The 20230-nt window shown below is 38.5% G+C and overlaps 1 protein-coding gene across 1 annotated transcript in view; it reads right to left on the reverse strand.

The window, feature by feature from the left end:
• Positions 1–1238: 1238 nt before the first annotated feature.
• LOC124777596 overlaps positions 1239–20230 on the reverse strand; it is a 58275-nt gene continuing 39283 nt past the window's right edge. Inside the window, exon 3 of the mRNA XM_047253059.1 lies at positions 1239–1722. Coding sequence (XP_047109015.1) covers positions 1505–1722 — 218 coding nt within the window. The 3' untranslated portion in view covers positions 1239–1504. The remainder of the gene's footprint in view (positions 1723–20230) is intronic.

The following is a 20230-nucleotide window of genomic DNA, read 5'->3' on the forward strand; positions in this document are numbered from 1 at the left end:
GGTTCCTTTGTAACATGCCGGAACACAGCTGCAACTTTCATACTGATTGCATCATGTAGACATCAATCCAGAAGCTTGACTCTAAATTTCTTTGCTCTTCCATATTAATTTGGCCTGGCATGGATTACAAACACTCAAAAATAAATCAGACAATAATTTTGCAGAAAGGTCTAATTTGCAGGTGCACTATCCATTCTCTGAGAAACTCAGAGTCATCCATTCCTCTTCCCTGTGATCAGTTTTATTTTTTTGTGCATCTTCCTTCACTGACCTCCAGTTACTTACCAATTACCACAAGCTAAAATTACCAGTTCATGCAATCCCGTACACAGCCACAATCATTTCTATTTTTCTGTAAGCAAAGTTGTTTTTACAAGCATATCTGCAAGCCTCACCCATGGAGATTCCCAAGAATTGTATGCATCATTGGTTCCTCTATAGCAAGAACTCTCAAAATATGGTATTAAATTTACACTTTGTCTCCCGTATTGAAAATGCTGTGCTACTATAGGAGACCAACTAGGAGGCATAGCATATATCCTGGCTTAGTTTGTCTACCATATTTATACTACGGATTCCTCTACATTACAACTGTACTTCCAGAACTGACCACTTTCTGCAGCCAGTACCAGTACCATCTGATACTCACTCATAAAGTAGTACTTGCTGCCAAATATTTACAAAATTCCCATTCAGGTGACTTTGCTTGCTACTGATTAATAAATTGTGGACTGTTTGACTGGTGGCTGCACAATTTCATAAAGAGAACTACTTCTTACCTGAAGGGCTGCTACAAACACTAGATAAAAGAGCAGTTAAATTTCTTAAACATTTGAATACCAACCATGGTTTCCTAGTTTTTTCCTTGAAGGTGTTTTGTAATCAACACTTCTGATCAGAGACTGTCACTCACAGCATTTTTATAACATTATTAAATTTAAAATGTTGACTGCCATGAGGCCACCGCAGTAGAAAGCAGAGCCTTATGCCTGACATCACATGCCCACCAGCAGCTACAACAGAACTTCACGACTAACACTGCAGCCTAGCCTGATTGTGAAACATCCACCACTACTCATGTGGCAGTCAATGTGTTCAGGGTTAAAATGTGTTTTTTAGTCCATATTCACTGAGAACAGCTTTGATAAGAAAATGACATTCACAGTACTTTCTTGCTTGCAAATTATCATCTTCACTTCTATTTATTGTTACATACAACATTATTTGTGGTATACATCAGAGTTCTTTCCCAGGTATTATAATGTATACAAAATCTATTACTACATCTAAACTTACACTAAAAAGTCTTTCTTTTGCATTGTTTAAAAATAATTACTTTTGTAATTAAAATTAAATTCAAGTTCTTATAATCTCTTGTACTACAAAATTGCGTAGCAGTTGCTTCTCACATTAAAAAATCTATGTGAACGTTTAACATCTTTAGGGTTATTATATTCTTATTTCTATTTTAAATGCATCTTTATGAGGAACAACGTTTTATGGCTTAATTATGATCACTGTCTGAATCACGTTGCGCATTACTGAAATGCCAATTATTCTCTGTGTGTTGAGGGGCTGCATGTTTTTGTAAAATGCTGCTAACAATGGGAACCAAGCACATTAGTTGTGCTCCAATCTGCCGATCAAATGCAAGCCGTTGCTTTTCAAGCTCTAGATGTTCTCGCTCAACATCCAGGAGCTGCTGAAGGAGGGAAGTGACATCTGGAAAGTAAATTAAATTGTCAGTGAAACCATATTAAGTGGAGAAATTTCACAGTGGAATGTTTTATTATTTCATGCACAACAGAAGTAAAGAATTCTCATTGAAACTGACTTCTGAAAAATGTACTGCATTGCTCTGTACTGAAAGACGCTTTTGCTAAAGAAAATGTTTAGGAAAAGTATACAATTATAAACGAAAAATGCTGTTGCAGCACTTGACAAGTAAAAATTTTCAATTTCATTCACATCATTGTTAGTACGTCTCAAGCTTCAGACCTTACACTTGCATACCACTGTGTAGTTAAAACAGGATAGTGGCACTGCACACAAACTCACAATGATCCTGAGTATTACAACATTACACAGAAAATATTCAGCAATAGTAATGAGGCATTAATAAAAGAAAGGGCAATCTGTGCCGCCGATCTTCCCAACAATGGCTTCTCATGACTGTGCAGGTGGGATCTGTTACCTGCAATGCATCTTCAATCCAGTAAATCTTCTGCCTTTAATATATACTAGTTCCTTTCTAGCTTCCCCCCCCCCTCCCCGTCTACCAGCTACTACCTTCATGCTTCCCTCTGCTTGTTCTTTTTTAGTCAGGTTCATAAAACTATCTATCCCCACTGTAGCCAAGATGAGAAAAGTATTTGTCCAACAGAAGTGTGCAATAACAATATTGTGTTGAGCTGATAACTGAACATCTTGCAGAAATATTTTCAGGGATCTAGGAATTCTTATACTTACGTGCCAATATGTGTACTTCCTATTATATTCTTCTGAGGCCTACATCTGGCTCATACAATCATCTTGACACAATATTTCAGTAGTCCATCTGGCAGCCATCTTCAAGTGTTTTTTCTCTGTGTACTCTAACAAAAAATTTGTGAGATGTAGTCTCAGGTACTGTGCCAGTTGAAGACCAGAGGTCGTAAATCAAAACTTTACACGGCAAAAACACAACGGCACAATGCATTACGAGAAGTTTGTGGTGAGTTTACAGTGGACGAAGTACAGTTTTATGTTGGGTTTATCATTTTTTGTGGTTGGAGTTCCGCCAACATAAATATTCTGTATTCTGACAAACAATCTATGAGATGGGTCCCACACTGTTTGACTGCTGAATAGAAGCAGAAACTGTGGATATTGGAACCTTGCTCAAACAATAATTCAACCACGAAGGTCAACTATTCTTGTGTCAAACTGTCATTATTGACAAAATGTGGATTACAGATTTTGAACTGGTGTTGAAATCACAGTTCACTGTGTGGAGAGCTTCAGATTCCCCACATCCAAAAAAATTTCGATGAACTCAATCAAAGCTCTAGAAAATGATGATTTTGTTTACGGTCACCAAGGAATCGTCAAGACAGATAGAGTTCCATGTGGGACAAGTGTCACAACAGTGTATTACATAACTTCAGGCAAAACCTGTGCAGAAAAATGCACAAAATCTGGAGCAGTTGCTTGAGGCTGGGCCACTCATCCTCCACGACGACGCTCGACCACATATCAGCAATGTTGAGTCCCAAAAACTGCAAATACAGATGGAAAGTGTTGCTGCAACCTCCCTATAACCCAGACATGAGTCTACCAGACTTTGATTTGTTTCACCTATTTGTGGATATCATTACCTTTTTCCACTGGAGCTTCTTACCATCCTTAACCAAGCCATTCGACAGATGAACAGAATCAGTGTCCAGGATGGAATAACAGGGCTGCTGAGACATTGGGATTCAGTCATAGAGAAACAGAGAAACTACTCACAACAAAAAAGTTTTGCAACACCTTGGTTCTGAGAGTTCCGGAACCCATACAGAAAATTGGAATAGAGATCAACGTCAACATCATTTCTGCCCTTTTTATTGCTAATGGAAACCACACATTACATGTTGTACCACCATACAGCAAGACCTTCAGAAGTGGTGGTCCAGACTGTTGTACACTGGTACCTCTAATACCCAGTAGCACGTCCTCTTGCATTGATACATGCCTGTATTTGTCGTGGCATACTATCCACAAGTTCATCAAGGCACTGTTGGTCCAGATTGTCCCACTCCTCAATGGCAATTCGGCGTAGATCCCTCAGAGTGGTTAGTGGGTCACGTTGTCCATAAACAGCCCTTTTCAATCTATACCAGGCGTATTTGATAGGGTTCATCATGTCTGGAGAACATGCTGGCCACTCTAGTTGAGCAATGTCGTTATCCTGAAGGAAGTCATTCACAAGATGTGCACAATGGGGATGTAATTGTCATCCATGAAGATGAATGCCTCACCAATATGCTGCTGATATGGTTGCACTATTGGTCACAGGTTGGCATTCACATATCGTACAGCCATTACAGCACCTTCCATGACCACCAGCATCGTACGTCAGCCCCACATAATGCCTTCCCTAAAGATACGGGGACCTCCACCTTGCTGCACTTGCTGGACAGTGTGTCTAAGGCATTCAGCCTGACCGGGTTGCTTCCAAACATGTCTCCGACACTTGTCTGATTGAAGCCATATGTGACACTCATCGGTGAAAAGACCGTGATGCCAATTGTGAGCGGTCCATTCGGCATGTTGTTGGGCCCATCTGTACCGCACTGCGAAGATGGACCATGCCAAGGATGTCGGGAGTGAAGTTGCACATCATGCAGCCTATTGCGCACAGTTTGAGTCGAAACACGATTTCCTGTGGCTGCACGAAAAGCATTATTCAACGTCGTGGCATTGCTGTCAGGGTTCCTCCGAGCCATAATCCATATGTAGCGGTCATTCACTGCAGTAGTAGCCCTTGGGTGGCCTGAGCGAGGCATGTAATTGACAGTTCCTGTCTCTCTGTATCTCCTCCATGTCCGAACATCGCTTTGGTTCACTCTGAGACGCCTGCACACTTCCCTTCTTCAGAGCTCTTCCTGGCACAAAGTAACAATGCGGACATGATCGAACTGCGGTATTGACTGTCTAGGCATGGTTGAACTAGAGACAACATGAGCAGTGTACCTCCTTGTGGTGGAATGACTGAAACTGATCGGCTGCTGGATCCCCTCTGTCTAATAGTCGCTGCTTGTGCACAGTTGTTTACATCTTTGGGCGGGTTTAGTGACACCTCTGAACAGTTAAAGGGACTATGTCTGTGATACAATATCCACAGTCAATGTCTATTTTCAGAAGTTCTCGGAAGCGAGGTGATGCAAATTTTTTTTTTTTATGTGTGTATGTCTATTAGTGGAAATTGATATCAGTTGTGTTCATACTATGCCATAATTATGACTTGAACTCTGCTGGGAACACTTTCAATGAGATGTATGGATGTCTATGGAGAAATGGCAGTCCCTTCTTGCTCAAGAGCTGAACCAGAGAAGGTAATGATATTGGGCACTGGCATTTGGAGAAAAGTAGACATTCCAACTCGTCCCAAAGGCGTTCTGTTGGATTCAGGTTGGGACTCTGGCTAGGGTTGACAGTCTAACGCATCCCAAAGGTGTTCCATTGGTTTCAGGTTGGGACTCTGGCCAGGCCAATCTATTTCAGGAATGTTATTGTCTACAAACCATTGCCTCACAGATGCTGCTTCATAAATTGAACATTGTGCGAATCGTTGGAGGTGATCTGAAGATCATATTATTCTTGAAGTGTCAAGTTTGCCAAGACCTCTAGTAATTCTTGTTATTACTATTACAAGATCCAATGCTGATAGCATAGTTCTGTTGAAGCTGGTAACAGTAATAAAAAGAATTACTAGTGGTGTTGACAAAATTGATTCTTCAAGAATAATATTTTTTTCTTGTGTCAGATCAGAAACCCACATGGTGGATGACAACATGTCACCTGTACTTACCAGTTGCTTTCCTGTAAACACTGTGTCCCAGAGCCCTATCATCTTTCCTCTAGACCATTGCATCCAGAAAAAAGTTTTCTATGTCTTTCAACCTCCACTGTGAACTTGATGCCAGGATGAAAGCAACTGAGATTAAAAGGGACCAAGAAATGGTCAAGAGCAACTAGTCACTGTGGCTACGCCACAACCTCCAAAATCAGTATCAAAAAAAAAAAAAACCTGGGAAACTTCATTTGGTCACAAGTTCCTCCATGGAGAGGAGATGGTTGAACTTGTACAGAAATTTGACAAACTTTTTTAGCAGAAAGAGAAGCTCCTGAGTCACCTCGCTTTTTCCCTAAGATGACATAATGGAGGTATTATATCTAAATTAGCTAGATTTTTTTCTATTATATTAATACTAATATGGCCAGTAATATTAAGAACCATGCTAATTTAGCCAAAGTAAAGGAGGGCATTCATTTTACTCACAGACAACTGGATGTTATACCCAAAGATTTTTTTACTTACAGCTGGAGGCTTTGTCACTGCTATTGGCAGAATCCTGGAAATAGGTGGATTGCTATTCTTGGGGACTATCAGACTGGATGCACAGGAGTGCCACCACTTGGCAATCTTCAACATTTCAAACCCTTTGTTGTGAACCCAAGGCATCAAAATGCCTGTCAATGGATTGTGATTAACCTCATGACATACGATTTGGATGACACCACACTGTCAGTTTTGAAGGAAGGCCTAAATCTTGCCCCCACACAACGGAGCCTTTCCACCACTTAATTTATTTGCTCTGTTGTATAAGCACTCTGTAGCTCTTTTAAAAACCAAGCAATGAAGTCACGCACAAGGTTTCTCATGCGTTGCATCACATACCCTCTGTTGAAAGGGCAGCAATCTAGTCCATTGGAGGAGATCCAGATTTATGAATATTACCAGTGGACAAAGACAACATCACACTACCTATGACAAAGAAGTGTTCATTCAGTATGGTCAATCTCCCATCTACAGCTAGCTGAGCCCTTAAGCAAAGGATCAATTTTGTCCACATATTTGTGGGCAAAATGAATCCTTTTCATAAGGGCTCAGCTAACTGTAGATTGCAGATTAACCATATTGAATGAACACTTTCACTTTTGAAAAAGTTCATTGTTGGAGATGGACTCAAAAAGATTTTGCCTGGTGCTACCGTTCCACCAAGATTATATGCTTTGCCAAAGATCCACAAAGAAGGGGTACCACTTTGGCCAATTGTAGATAATTTGCATATGCCCACATACAATTTGATGAAATATCTAGCATTTGGTCTTGTGCCTCATGTTGGAAAATTTGAACACCATATCTCCAATTCTATGGTCTCTATTAACTGCTTGAAGTTTTTATGTCTTTGTACTTTGGCATTGGTTGTGAGCTTTGAGGTAGTATTTCTTTTTATCTAGGTTCTTTGAGGAGTCCTTGATTTCAGTCCGTGAAAAATTGGGAAGTGACAAAGATTTGGTGTCCTGTACCGAGGTCAATTTATAAAACAAACTGTTTATTGAGGTATGTCGACAATATGTTTATGGTGTGACACATGGACTAGTCACTCTCAGTCATTTCTTAGATCATTTTAATTGGCTTCATCCCAGCCACCGAGCAAAGTGGCGCAGTGGTAGCACACTGGACTCGCATTCGGGAGGACGACGGTTCAATCCCGCGTCCGGCCATCCTGATTTGGGTTTTTCATGATTTCCCTAAATCACTCCAGGCAAATGCTGGGATCGTTCCTTTGAAAGGGCACAGCCGACTTCCTTCCCTAATCCAATGAGACCGATGACCTTGCTGCTTGGTCTCTTCCCCCAAACAATCCAAATCCAATCATCCCAGCCTCAGCTACACAATGGAGATTGAAAGAGATGGAAAGCTTCCTTTACTGGACATATTGGTTTACAGGAAGGATGATGGGATTATAGGACAGTGTTGATAGGAAACCAATGCATACTCACTAACTTTATACTCCCTAATGGTATCTGTAGTAAGTAACAAGAGTAAATTTAGAATTAACTCAGCAATGCCCAGTCACAATATCAGAAGTAGAAATAATTTATATATACTGTGCATTCCTCTCTAGATTTTAGACAGCAGTTTTATATAAATCTATGACAGACTGCCACTCAACATCAGGCACTAAGTTGAAAATCCCCAAATATTCAAAAATAAAGAAAAAGAACACCTCATTAGCCACTAGTCCTACAATTTATCAGAATACTTGGGCTGAGGAATGTAAATTCTGGATCATTCCATGTCAACAAATCACTTTGATCGTCATGAATTTTGTTGAAATTTGCACTTGTCCCTAATAAGCATTAGTAATGTTTAACATTCCTCAAAGCAATACTGACTGAGATATAGTCACTTCTTTGACTCTGTGTGTGACTTTGCACAGCTTGAATGTAAATTTCTGGTGACTGACAGAAATTAAATTTGGCCACCTAGTACAATTTTCTGCTTTCTCTTAAGAATAATAATGAAAAGGATTCTAAAAGCTATATTCAGCCAGAAAATTTTAGACAAATTCACATGAAAAAACTTCAAAGTTCGAGTTCTTCTATCCCAGGGACTAAAGGTATTACGTCATGGAATGTAGTAACCTAGCAACAAAAGGTTCTCAAATATTAAGTTTTATTTATTTACCACTTTCCAATATTAAATAAATTAAGTGCAAAATTGAAGATTTTGTAAGAAATCAATATCTGATCTGATTTTGCAAAAAAAAGGGGTGTTCATAGAACTTTCCAACCTGGACTCACTAGAAAGACCATAGTTTTAACAGCAAAGAAAAGTTTATTTGATTACACAAGGTTGATGAAGGGTTGATTTTGGGGGGGGGAGGAGACCAAATTGTGAGGTCATCGGTCTCATTGGATTAGGGAAGGATGGGGAGGGAAGTCGGCTGTGCCCTTTCAAAGGAAGCATCCCGGTATTTGCCTGAAATTATTTAGGGAAATCACGGAAAACCTAAATCAGGATGGCCGGACGCGGAATTGAACCGTCGTCCTCCCAAATGCGAGATTACCCAAGGTGAACTAACAATGCTAGATAATATGAATGAAAGTTGGGTGCAAAAATTGTGACACGGAAAGAAGAAGAAGAAGAAGAAGAAAATGCAAACTTCAGATTCTTATATCTTGTAGAGCAAACTCAGCTCAATATGAAACTTAATGCACAGTAGGTAGGTAATACAATGATGTTGAATGTGAACAGCGTCAGATGTTAAGCAATGACTGTGAAGGATTCTTTTGAGACAGCATATCATCTGACAGTTTGAAAGGGGCCTCATTGTTGGTCTCCCAGTGGCTGGCCAGTCAAATCATGCAAATATCCAGAGTTGTAGGACATTTGAATGTGAAAATGGCCCGATGTTGGTCTGCATGGGAGAATGAGGGCAAGTCTACCACCAACTGACCAACACAAGAGAGAATCGCTGGATTGTGTACCATGCATCACATCTGGATCTGTCATCTGAGAACAAGTAATGACCGAGCGGGGTGGCGCAGTGGTTAGACACTGGACTCGCATTTGGGAGGACGACGGTTCAATCCTGCGTCCGGCCATCCTGATTTAGGTTTTCCATGATTTCCCTATATCACTCCAGGCAAATGCCGGGATGGTTCCTTTGAAAGGGCACGGCCGACTTCCTTCCCCGTCCTTCCCTAATCCAATGAGACCGATGACCTCGCTGTCTGGTCTCCTTCCCCAAACCAACCAACCAACAAGTAATGAATTCCCTGCAACATGCTGCATCACCCCACACCGTTGGTTGGGGACTAGCAGCAACTGGACTAGGGTATTACCATTCTATGTTCAGGCTGCCATTTACACCGCAACACATTGGGTGCATTAGGAGTGATGATGTGACTGGAAGCATTGACTGCTGACAGCTGTGTTTAGCAATGAATTGCGGTAATGCGCTACCTGAGATGAGCATCATCCGCAAGCAGGGCAGTGACCTGGAGAGAGATCTCATTCTTTGAATACTTTGGAGAGGCACAGCAGGGTTAATCCTGGAGTCATGGTTTAGGGAGCCATTGGGTATGACTTTAGATCATGGTTGGTACTGACTGATGGAACTCTTGATGGCACAATGGCACATCTCGGACATGCTGCATCCTCCACTTGCTACCTCCCACGCGAAAGTAGTGTGGTGCAATTTTTCGAGAGGACAATGCTTGTCCACACATGCCATGTGTGTCTAACTGTCTGTGTGATGTCGAGGCACTCTCCAGGTCAGCATGGTCCCTGGATATATTCCAGAAAGAACACGTGTGAAACCAACTCATTTGTCAACTCTGTCCCAGTGCCAGTATCCTGGATATCAAGGACCAGTTAAACAGTTGAGAGCCATCTTGCCTCAGGAAAGGAAAGAATGGCTACCCTTGACAACTGAATCAATGCATGCATCCAGACCAGAGGGAGTGTAACATCGTACTGATAACTGGGCTCATACTGGCAAGATCTTTGTAAATTTAGCTCAATTTTGTAATCACTAACATAACATTACATACCCTTTCAACCTGTGAAATTTCATTTCCCCCTCCTGTTCTGTGTGCTTCACTTTTTTGGTCAGTCAGTGTAGTATTCCACTACTGCAATGAGACAGTGGTGAACTCTGATTATCTCATGATAGGGATGCCATCTTTTGTTTCAATCGTTTCACTGCAAAATTCACATGCCATGTCACTGAAGGCTGAGGTACTTCTTTGGGCCCATACCCATATAATTGTAAAGACAGCTTGTTCGATAGACATGAGACTCAAAGTAACATAAACCAGCAAGTTTCTTCCAGACATTTAGCTCATGTTCATAATCCAGGCTTTGTCTCCAGAAGTGTACAATGTCACTCAGAAAACACTCTTCGTTTTTCACTTGTTTGTAGCTTGCAATGAGTTACTGTTTCTCTGTTATATGAGACACTTCATTTCAGAAATCACTGCCATCACACATATCTGTGTGTGCAGTGATATCTCAGTTTAAGCATATGTTTCTTGCTAGAGTCCTACACCTTCCACCAATGTATAATTGCACTTTCAAGGGACTGATTACATATCTGTTAAATTAAATAAACCAAACCAGTTTTAAGTTGTCAACAAATTGTCTAAGTAACACTGTGAAGTCTTACAGACTAAAATATACTGTCATTTGTTATTTATCCCCATGTACAAGAAAATTCACTACAAATTCAAAATTGTTTTTATCTGCATAAAAAAATTCATAAATATCCATGGCATCAGGATAAACTTCAATAAAAACAATAAATGATTAAATAATAATTACAGAAAAAATAGCCTTAAAAACATTAAGATGTCAAAGAATGCAGAGGTGAGACCTATAGTGGTCACCAAATCAGCTCTAAATTTTTGTTTCCATGTGTAGATATGATGAGTAAAGGAGAAATTGTTAATGATGAGGAAGATTTCATTCTAAAGTACAATGTATTCCCAATTATTCATGTGTGGATTATCCAGTTTGCGGGTTATGGATGCATCTAATACAAAAAGCTCAATATTTTTCTCTCGCAGACAGCAATAAACAATCTGCCATATGACAATAAGTGCCTTTTCCATCATTTAAACAACTGCTGAGTGACAATAGAGTATTGTTTCCACTGTTATTAGCCATCCTTTTCTGTGTAAATAAAAAACAGACTCAGTTTCTGATGTTAATTGACATGTAAGTGTCAAACCAGCATGTTAAAAGACATTTGTATCAAGCACGTTAAAAGACATTTGTAAAAGAGATGTTGGAGAAACAAAAGAAACATGTGCTGAAATTAAAACAAAAATTAGAATCAATTGAAAGATTCTAGAAGGAGGAAACTGCTGCAAAAACGAAGAGCTGATTATTATATTGGAATGCAGCCTGTTCAGGACATTAAAAAGAATACACAGGAAATACAGGATTTTATCGGGAAATGCAGTTCTACTTCTGGACCACCTGTATGAAAAAGTGTAAAGAGATCTACATTTGATGAATTAGATGCTACTCTTTTGCAATAGTTTAGATGAAAACGAGTAGAAAGTTTCATTGTTTCAGATGTGATTTGTGCCGAAAAAGCTAAATCTGTTCATGAAGCTCTAGGGTTAGAGGGAGAATTTAATGCCTTATTTGGATAGCTCACCAGATTCAAACAATGCCAGGAGATTTATCAATTGCAAGGAGAGTGGCTTAGTTCAAAAGTTGCAGGAGCTGATTCCTTCTGGGAAAAGTTCCAGAAATATGTGGAAGAAGAGAATTTCACACCAGGCCAAATTGTACTGCAGATGAAAGCACAGCAGCCAAATTTATACTGCAGATAAAGTGGCCTCTATTGGCCTACCAACTAGAACCCTCACTTTTAAGAGTGAAGTTCGTGTTCCTGGATATAAATTGTCTCAGGAATGCATTAACATTTTGTGCACCAGTAATGCATCTGGGAACCACAAAATGAAACTACTACTGATTGGAAAATCAAAAACACCTTGAGCATTCAAGGGTATCACAGCTGTGGATCCCCTGTGCATTATTACAACCAAAAAGAAGTATTGAGAGATAGTGAAATTTTCAAAAACTAATTCCACACATGATGATGGTCTCATAATAATTAAGTTTTTATGTCCAATATGAGTGCCATTATACAGTCAATGGACCAATGCATAAATGCATCGCCAAAATGGCATTAATGAGCTGGTCTACTGAGTATGAAAGTCAATGATGATCATGATAATTTGGTAGCATTCTGGAAGAAAGTGACAATTCTAGATGCCATACATGGGATTTCTGATGCCTGGCAAGGAGTCAAGCCTCCAATCAAGGAAGAAAAACCTTCCAGATAAAGAAGAAAGTGATTTTCAAGGTTTTGGTGATGAAGAAATAACAACTGCACAAATAATAATTCTAGCAATGGGTTGAAATGGTTTTGAGGATATCACTGAAGGAAACTTGAAAGAGTGGCTGAAAACTGATGTATGTGTACCCAGCTTACAGTGCATGAGTGATGCCAAAATTCTGACCAATGCTTCACAACAAAACAAAGAAGAGGGCGGTGAATGCAAAAGTGGGGATGAAGATAGTGGCCTCATCAGTCATTGTTCCACATTGCAATGTGTTGATACTCTTCTAGATTATATGAGCTAGAGGGTGTTTCAGTACAATGGCATTGCTGCAAGAAAAATTCAAAATTCCACATGAGAAAATGTCAACTCCTCTCAGAAGGATACAGTTATAGAATATTTTAAGAAATACACAGGCCTACAGTACCTACATAAAAGAACTTGGATAAATTTTCGAACAAAGAATATGTGTTTGAAAATATCTCAATTATTCATGTTTTCAATTATTCATACATCTTCTTCCTACACTACCCTGAACAATCTAGAGCATTACTCTATAATGGAAAGCCTAGAAAATGAAAGTACCATGTATGTTCAGGCTACACAAAAAAGTAGGGTGAAAAAATAACTGAAACAGAATTTTGTAATACAGAAACACAATATAAATTTATCGTTAATACTTTATATGACACAGCCAACAAAGCTCCAGGGGAAGCAATTAATTGAAAGTGAATAAAACTACTGCATTATTTTGATTCAGATGTAAAGAAAAAAATACAAATACCGAAACAGGAATATTTAAAATGGCTAAATGTACAAAGTACTCAAGCAGTGATAGAACTAAGAATGCAAATCAGCAAAATGTGACTGAAACAAAAAATAAGACTTGGAAACAGACGTGTAATAAAGTTGGCAATCTTACTGGAGGAAAAAGAAGAGCAGAACCATGAAAGATATCAAAAATACTGAGGAAAATCTCTAAAGAAAAACAACTAATTAGATACATTAGTATAAACAACTAATTGGATATATTAGTATTTAGACCTGGGAAAATATTGTCACAGAAGAAGCTGAGTAGCACAGTCACCATGGTGTAGTGGTTACAATACTAGACTGTTGCATGGAGGGTCGCGAGTTCAAAACTCACCTGAACTGTAAAATTTTAATTTCTATATTTGGTTCGAGTACATTCTAGAAGTATCCACAAATGTCAAGAATCATTGTACTGGAATGTTCTGTAACTGTATACATACTGTATGTGTTCTGGCTGGAGGCAGTTCGCTCTGAAGTTAGTGTTCGTCATTCATCTAATTAAACCTTCTTCTATGTGACAATATTTTAAAGAACTGTCGACAGAAAATACGGAAGAATTTTTGGATTCAATAAATAACAAAACGGAAATAATAGAAAATAATGAAAGCATTTCTTTTTGGGCATACAAACAGTAGAAGACTCAATCAAAACTTTAAAGAACAAAAGAGCTACATGAATTGGAGGAAGCCTAGCTGAACTGATGAGATACAGTAGAGATAAATTAAGTAAACTTCTGCGAAACCCTTTGGAAAAATGTTTAAATAGTGAGATGGCTCTGAGCACTATGGGACTTAACTTCTGAGGTCATCAGTCCCCTAGAACTTAGAACCACTTAAACCTAACTAACCTAAGGACAGCACACACATCCATGCCCCAGGCAGGATTCGAACCTGCGACCGTAGTGGTAAAGCGGTTCCAGACTGTAGAGCCTAGAACCGCTCGGCCACCCCGGCCGGCAAATAGTGAGATGATCCCAAAAATCAGAAAGTAAGATTTACACCAGCAACTCATATGAAAGGAGGAAAAACGAATATAAGAATTATAGAGGAATAACTGTGATATTTAGCGGGCTTAATGGAAAGATTATGGAAAAATTTTTAGAGGCAGAATTTATGGAAATGGAGGCCAAAGAACAAACTGAAGGAAGGTCAGCTATAGGCCTTACACTTTGTTTGGCTTGAAAAGAGAAATATTCGAGATCAGTGACATCACTTAGAATTTGTAGACATAGAAAAAGCCTATGACAATATATCTTTATGCAGGTTGTTGAAGGTTTTGAAATCATCAAATATTAATCCTATCATAATTAAAGGAATTACGAACCTTTATGAAAACTCTACAGCAAGAACAAAAATACAAAACTTTCTGTCATCTGGATTTTAAGTTACAAAGGGAATGTGTCTGCGATGCAGTCTATCATCAACCCTTTGTAAAAATATACATAGAGAAAGCACTGGAAAATTGGAAGAAAAAGTGTAAGAACACGGGAATTCCAATGCATGATAGTACTATATTATCACTATAATTTGCTGATATACAGCTAATTTTGGCCCAAGATGAAGATGACACTGATTATTTACCAGGAAATTAACAGAGGAAAACATGAGGTCTTAGGTCAACATGGCTCAAACAAAATACATGGTAATAGGAGGAACAAATCAAGATTTGACAGTGGGAAAAGGGATGGGAACATTAACACATACTGAAGAATACAAATATCTGGAAGTAGAAGTAAGAATTACACAAGATGATAAACAAGATAAGGAAATTAATTCAGTAACAAATGTGGAGGAGTTCACTACTGGAACATTAAGTAATATTTTATGGAATCAACAGATTAGAAAGGAAACAAAAGAAAAAAATTCCAAAACAATTATTGGAAGGATTATGTCACATGAACCTGCCTGGATAGCCAAGCAAATTAAAGCACCTGCTTCCGGGACATGGGGAGGTGTGCTGGGCCTGGATCAGATCTGCCTGATGGATTAACAATGGGAATTGGTGTGCTGGTCAGTCTGGATTGATTTTAGGTGGTTTTTCCACATCCACCTAGATAAATACTGGGCTAGTTCCCATGCCAAACTTCAAATACATGATTCACAAATACTTTGAAAAATAATGTCAAATTAAATCATGTGATTATACTAGATTCTGACATGGATTCCTGTCCAGGAGAGGGGGAGAGCTAGCAGCAACTTTAAAATGCCATTGTTAGTGGTGACTCCATCATACTAATAAATAGCCTATATACAGATATGGCTGGTTCTCCGTGAAACTGGAGAGGTACTGTACCAGTCCTGGCCCTGCATTGGATGCATAAGGCACCATAAAAGTGAGAAAGGAATTGTTATGTCATATGGATGAAAAGTATGGGTAGTTAAATTCCAAAAGTAGACATATTTGTCACAGTGAGTTATCTGTGATCCTTATTTGTACAAAAAAAAAAAAAAAAAAAAAATATTTTCTCTATATCAATTGCTGTTTTTATTTCAGATTAACCTGTTTTGGGCAATGTCGCACATCTTCAGGTGTGTTAAACAACAAAATAGTTACAACTGGGCCCTAATCCTATGTTTAGAAAGCATTAATTTTTTTAGTCTAATTATAATAGAAATGTTGCATTACATAGTACATCTTTTAGTTACATAGAAACCTGTCTTAATGGAACTATCAGTCAAAAAAAAAAAAGTATGCTGTTAATTGCTATTAAGACTTAAAAGAAATCTGATTGGTTCAAATGCTTATAGAGTTGCATAGTCTCCTCTGCCTGTACTAACAGAATTAAAACACAATGCTGGAATAGTTCATACACTATGCGATCAAAAGTATCTGGACAGCCCCGAAAACCACACGTTTTTCATATTACGTGCATAGTGCTGCCAGGTACTCCATATCAGTGACCTCAGTAGTCGTTAGACATCGTGAGAGAGCAGAATGGACCGCTCCGCAGAACTCACGGACTTCAAACGTGGTCAGGTGATTGGGTGTCACTTGTGTCATACATCTGTACGCTAGATTTCCACACTCCTAGGTCCACAGTTTCTGATGTGACAGTGAAGTGGAAGTGGAAGAGGGTCGTAATGTGTAATAGGCAGACATCTATCCAGACCATCACACAGGAATTCCAAACTGCATCAGAAAACACTGCAAATACTATGACAGGTAGGTAGGAGGTGATAAAACTTGGATTTCATGGTAAAGCAGCTGTTCATAAGCCACATATCGCACCAGTAAATGCCAAACGACACCTTGCTTGGTATAAGGAGTGTAAACTTTCGATGACTGAACAGTTGAAAAATGTTGTGTGGAGTGACGAATCACGGTACATAATGTGGCCATCCAATGGCAGGGTGTGAGTATGGCGAATGCCTGGTGGACGTCATCTGCCAGAGTGTGTAGTGCCAACAGCAAAATTTGGAGGCAGTGGTGTTATGGAGTGGTCGTGTTTTTCGTGGAGGGGGCTTGCACCCCTTGTTGTTTTGCATGGCACTATCACAGCACAGGCCTACATTGGTGTTTTAAGCACCTTCTTGTTGAGGAGCAACTTGAGGATGGCGATTGCATCTTTTAACACGATCGAGTACCTGTTCATAATGCACGGCCCGTGGTGGAGTGGTTACACAACAATAACATCCCTGTAATGGACTGGCCTGCACAGAGTCCTGACCTGAATCCTAAAGAACACCTTTGGGATGTTTTGGAACGCCGACTTCGTGCCAGGCCTCACTGACCGACATCGATACCTCTCCTAGTGCAGCACTCCGTGAAGAATGGGCTACCATTCCCCAAGAAACCTTCCAACACCTGATTGAACATATGCCTGCAAGAGTGGAAGTTATCAGCAAGGCTAAGGGTGGGCCAACACCATATTGAATTCCAGCATTACCGATGGAGGGCACCACAAACTTGTGAATCATTTTCAGCCAGGTGTGAAGATACTTTTGATCACATAGTGTGTATAAAGCATTGCTAAGCATTAAACATAAAACATTAATGATGATTTCTTAGCTTTGAAAACATGTTAAAATTCAAAAAATTACATTAAAATTTTTAAAACAATTTGATTGGTGCATAACATCTGTAGAATGCTTTCTACATGCATTAATGGATTAATATATATCACTGAAATAATTTATACACAAAAACTTTGAAGGCATTATACAAAAACATTAATTAGGTTCCCCAAGCTTCACAAATATATTTTACTATATGGATAAGACAATAATTTTTTTAAAAGTGTCTTCTATTCTGTCCATTGGACGATCATAGAAGGAGTTGCATAAGCACTAGGATGAAAGCAGCGCCATTGTGAGGCTTTCTCTGTCAAATTTGCCGCTGCACAATATGAGGCGGGCTGCTTTTGTAGAGGTTTACTAAAGTAATCTGTCCCACACAAAAGCTGGTAAGGCCAAAACATGCCTTTTAAATTCCTTATATTAATTATCATGTGCAAACTCATTTTGTTCACTCAGTTGTTTTCCTGGGTTTTTCATGGGGGGAGGGGGGGGGGGGAGGGGGGTGTAAATTTCCAGTTCCTCAAACATATTCTAATAAAAACTTTTTGGAGCTCTATTTGTATCTCAGTTTGTTCCCCTTCTGTTCGAAGTTCACTTTAGCTATTTTTTGGAGCACACGTAAAAACTAGCAAACATGAACTTCGCACAATAGGAAACTATTTGGAGATACTACACAGAGCTCTAAAAAGTTTTTATTTGAATGTGTTGGTGGAGAACTTTAGATTTACGCTCACAAATAAAAACCCCAGAAAAACTGGTGAATGGAAAAAGTGAGTTTGCAAACATCAATTATTATTTTTCAAGAAATGTTTTAGCATTTCAAGCTCTGGGATGGGACAGGGCACCTGGCAAATTTGACAGACTGGAATGGAACGAAGAGAAGACACATTTTTTAAATAATTTATTAAAAGTTATTTACCTTTACCCTGTGATAAAACATGTTTTTGAAGCTAGGAAATCCTCGTTAATGTTTCTGTGTTACGGCTTGGAGCATTTTACATATAAATTAGTTCATAAGGTACTTTAATCTCTTAGTGCCTGTATGGGGGTATTCTTCCATGATACAGATGTTATGCAGCAATCAAATTGTTTTAAAATTTTTGATATGTTGGCAAAACTAAGACATCATCATTGATGTTTTATGTATCATGCTTACTTGTTAGCAATGTTTTATATACTAAGTATTTCAATAGTATTTTTTAAATCCATTAGTTTGGGCAGAGGGAACTCTTTAATGCTACAGGCATTTGCACCAAACAAATTTCTTTTAAATCTTAACATAAAGCAACAGCATGCAACTGCAATATTTGTATAGAACTGTGAAGTGATAGTTTCATTAGGACAAGTTACCCAGTAACTACAACATATGATACTTTATACAATTTTTAATTTAATTGGAATTAACACAACTTTTTTATTGTAATTACATTACAAAATGATTTATGTTTTGTAAAATAGGGATTAAAATCCAATTGCAATTTATTTTTTTGTCCAACGTATCTAAAGATGGGCAATATTGCCCAAAACCAGTCATTTTGAAATAAAAAAGCGGCAATTGACAGGCAGAAAATTAACCTATTTAGTCAAATCCCAATTAATAAAAGATTGATTGCAACTGAGATTAACTACTGGAGATGGTCTGCAGGGATATCCAGAAATGAAGTCATCAGGAAGTTCAATCAACGATTTTCGGAAGAACAACTCATGTGGTACGGACATATGAAATTGGCACCATCATGAATGGAGAAAAGAGGGTGACCACCAGCCATATGGACCCAATGCTTTACAACTTCACATCTTATTGGACTGCTTTCTGCCACACTATGACACCGCGCCAAAAATATAAAAGGAAATGAGTGCCAAATTTTGTGTTCTTATGTAAGTAAAACACACTGATAGATCCCACTCAAGTCATGGTAATTAAAGTGCCAAGGCACTGAAGAATATGAAAATGTGAAAATTTCAACTGAAAAATGAGAATGTAACTTAAATCAGTTGTAATTATGAGATGTAAATGTATTGTGCATCTCACTTGAACCTGCATAATAGTGTCACAAAGACTGTATTAAAGTAATTGGTAACCATCTCATCCATAAAAGGACGTTATAAGAAACTAGAGAAGGGGTAAGACAAATATCATGTAAATTTAGTATACAAACTATTAATTCAGCAAGGGGAAGTTCTTGATTATTGACATATGAATTACACCATAAAAGTTGATACAACATTCAGGTAATTGTCAGAGTGCTTAGACTCTTAGAGAGAGCACTAGTATATTGGGCAAACATCATTTCTAAGAAGGCTTTTGTATATGCCTTTTTGAGAATCAACTGAACATATGGAATTGTCATCCTAATGGCTGATGATGGATATTGAAATTCATGACAGTTTGCGTGATTGGTGGCACCACTGTTGAGCTAATGTTATTGTATTATGAAATGAATGAATTAGACTGTTAGACTCTACACTACTGAGTGAAAAACTGCCTAGAAGAGATAAGCAATCAGTTACCATAAAAACAGAGTTGAAAACACCTAAAACTGAAGTAAAATATATAAACCCAATAGTCATGTCATAGATGGTGTGGTTTTTTATTTTTTGAAGGCTTATGATACAGTTTGTGACTTTCTGTTACTGAATAAGGTATGACACTATATAAAATATTCAATCAGGCATGCAAATGGATCAAGGTCTCAGCAGCTTTCTAATAGTGTTGTTGGGTGATGCAGTTGTGGCTGTGATGTTCAAGAAGTGCTGTGGGTGATCAGCACTTGGTGTAGTGTAGGTAGCTCTCTTTAAGTATGAAACAAATGCCATACACTGAATACAGAATGAAAAAAAAAACTAACTAATTATGCATTCAATATTCTACCAAGTTTAGAGGAGAAGAAAAGAAACACCCTTCTACATAACAAAAATATCACAGATGCACCTTTTTCTTGCTAGGGGTCTATGAATGTTTTGATGCTAGTGGTGTTGAGAGATGATGTTCAGACTGCTGTGAG

The sequence above is a fragment of the Schistocerca piceifrons genome, chromosome 2, assembly GCF_021461385.2.
Source record: "Schistocerca piceifrons isolate TAMUIC-IGC-003096 chromosome 2, iqSchPice1.1, whole genome shotgun sequence".
In the NCBI taxonomy this organism is placed as follows: domain Eukaryota; kingdom Metazoa; phylum Arthropoda; class Insecta; order Orthoptera; family Acrididae; genus Schistocerca; species Schistocerca piceifrons.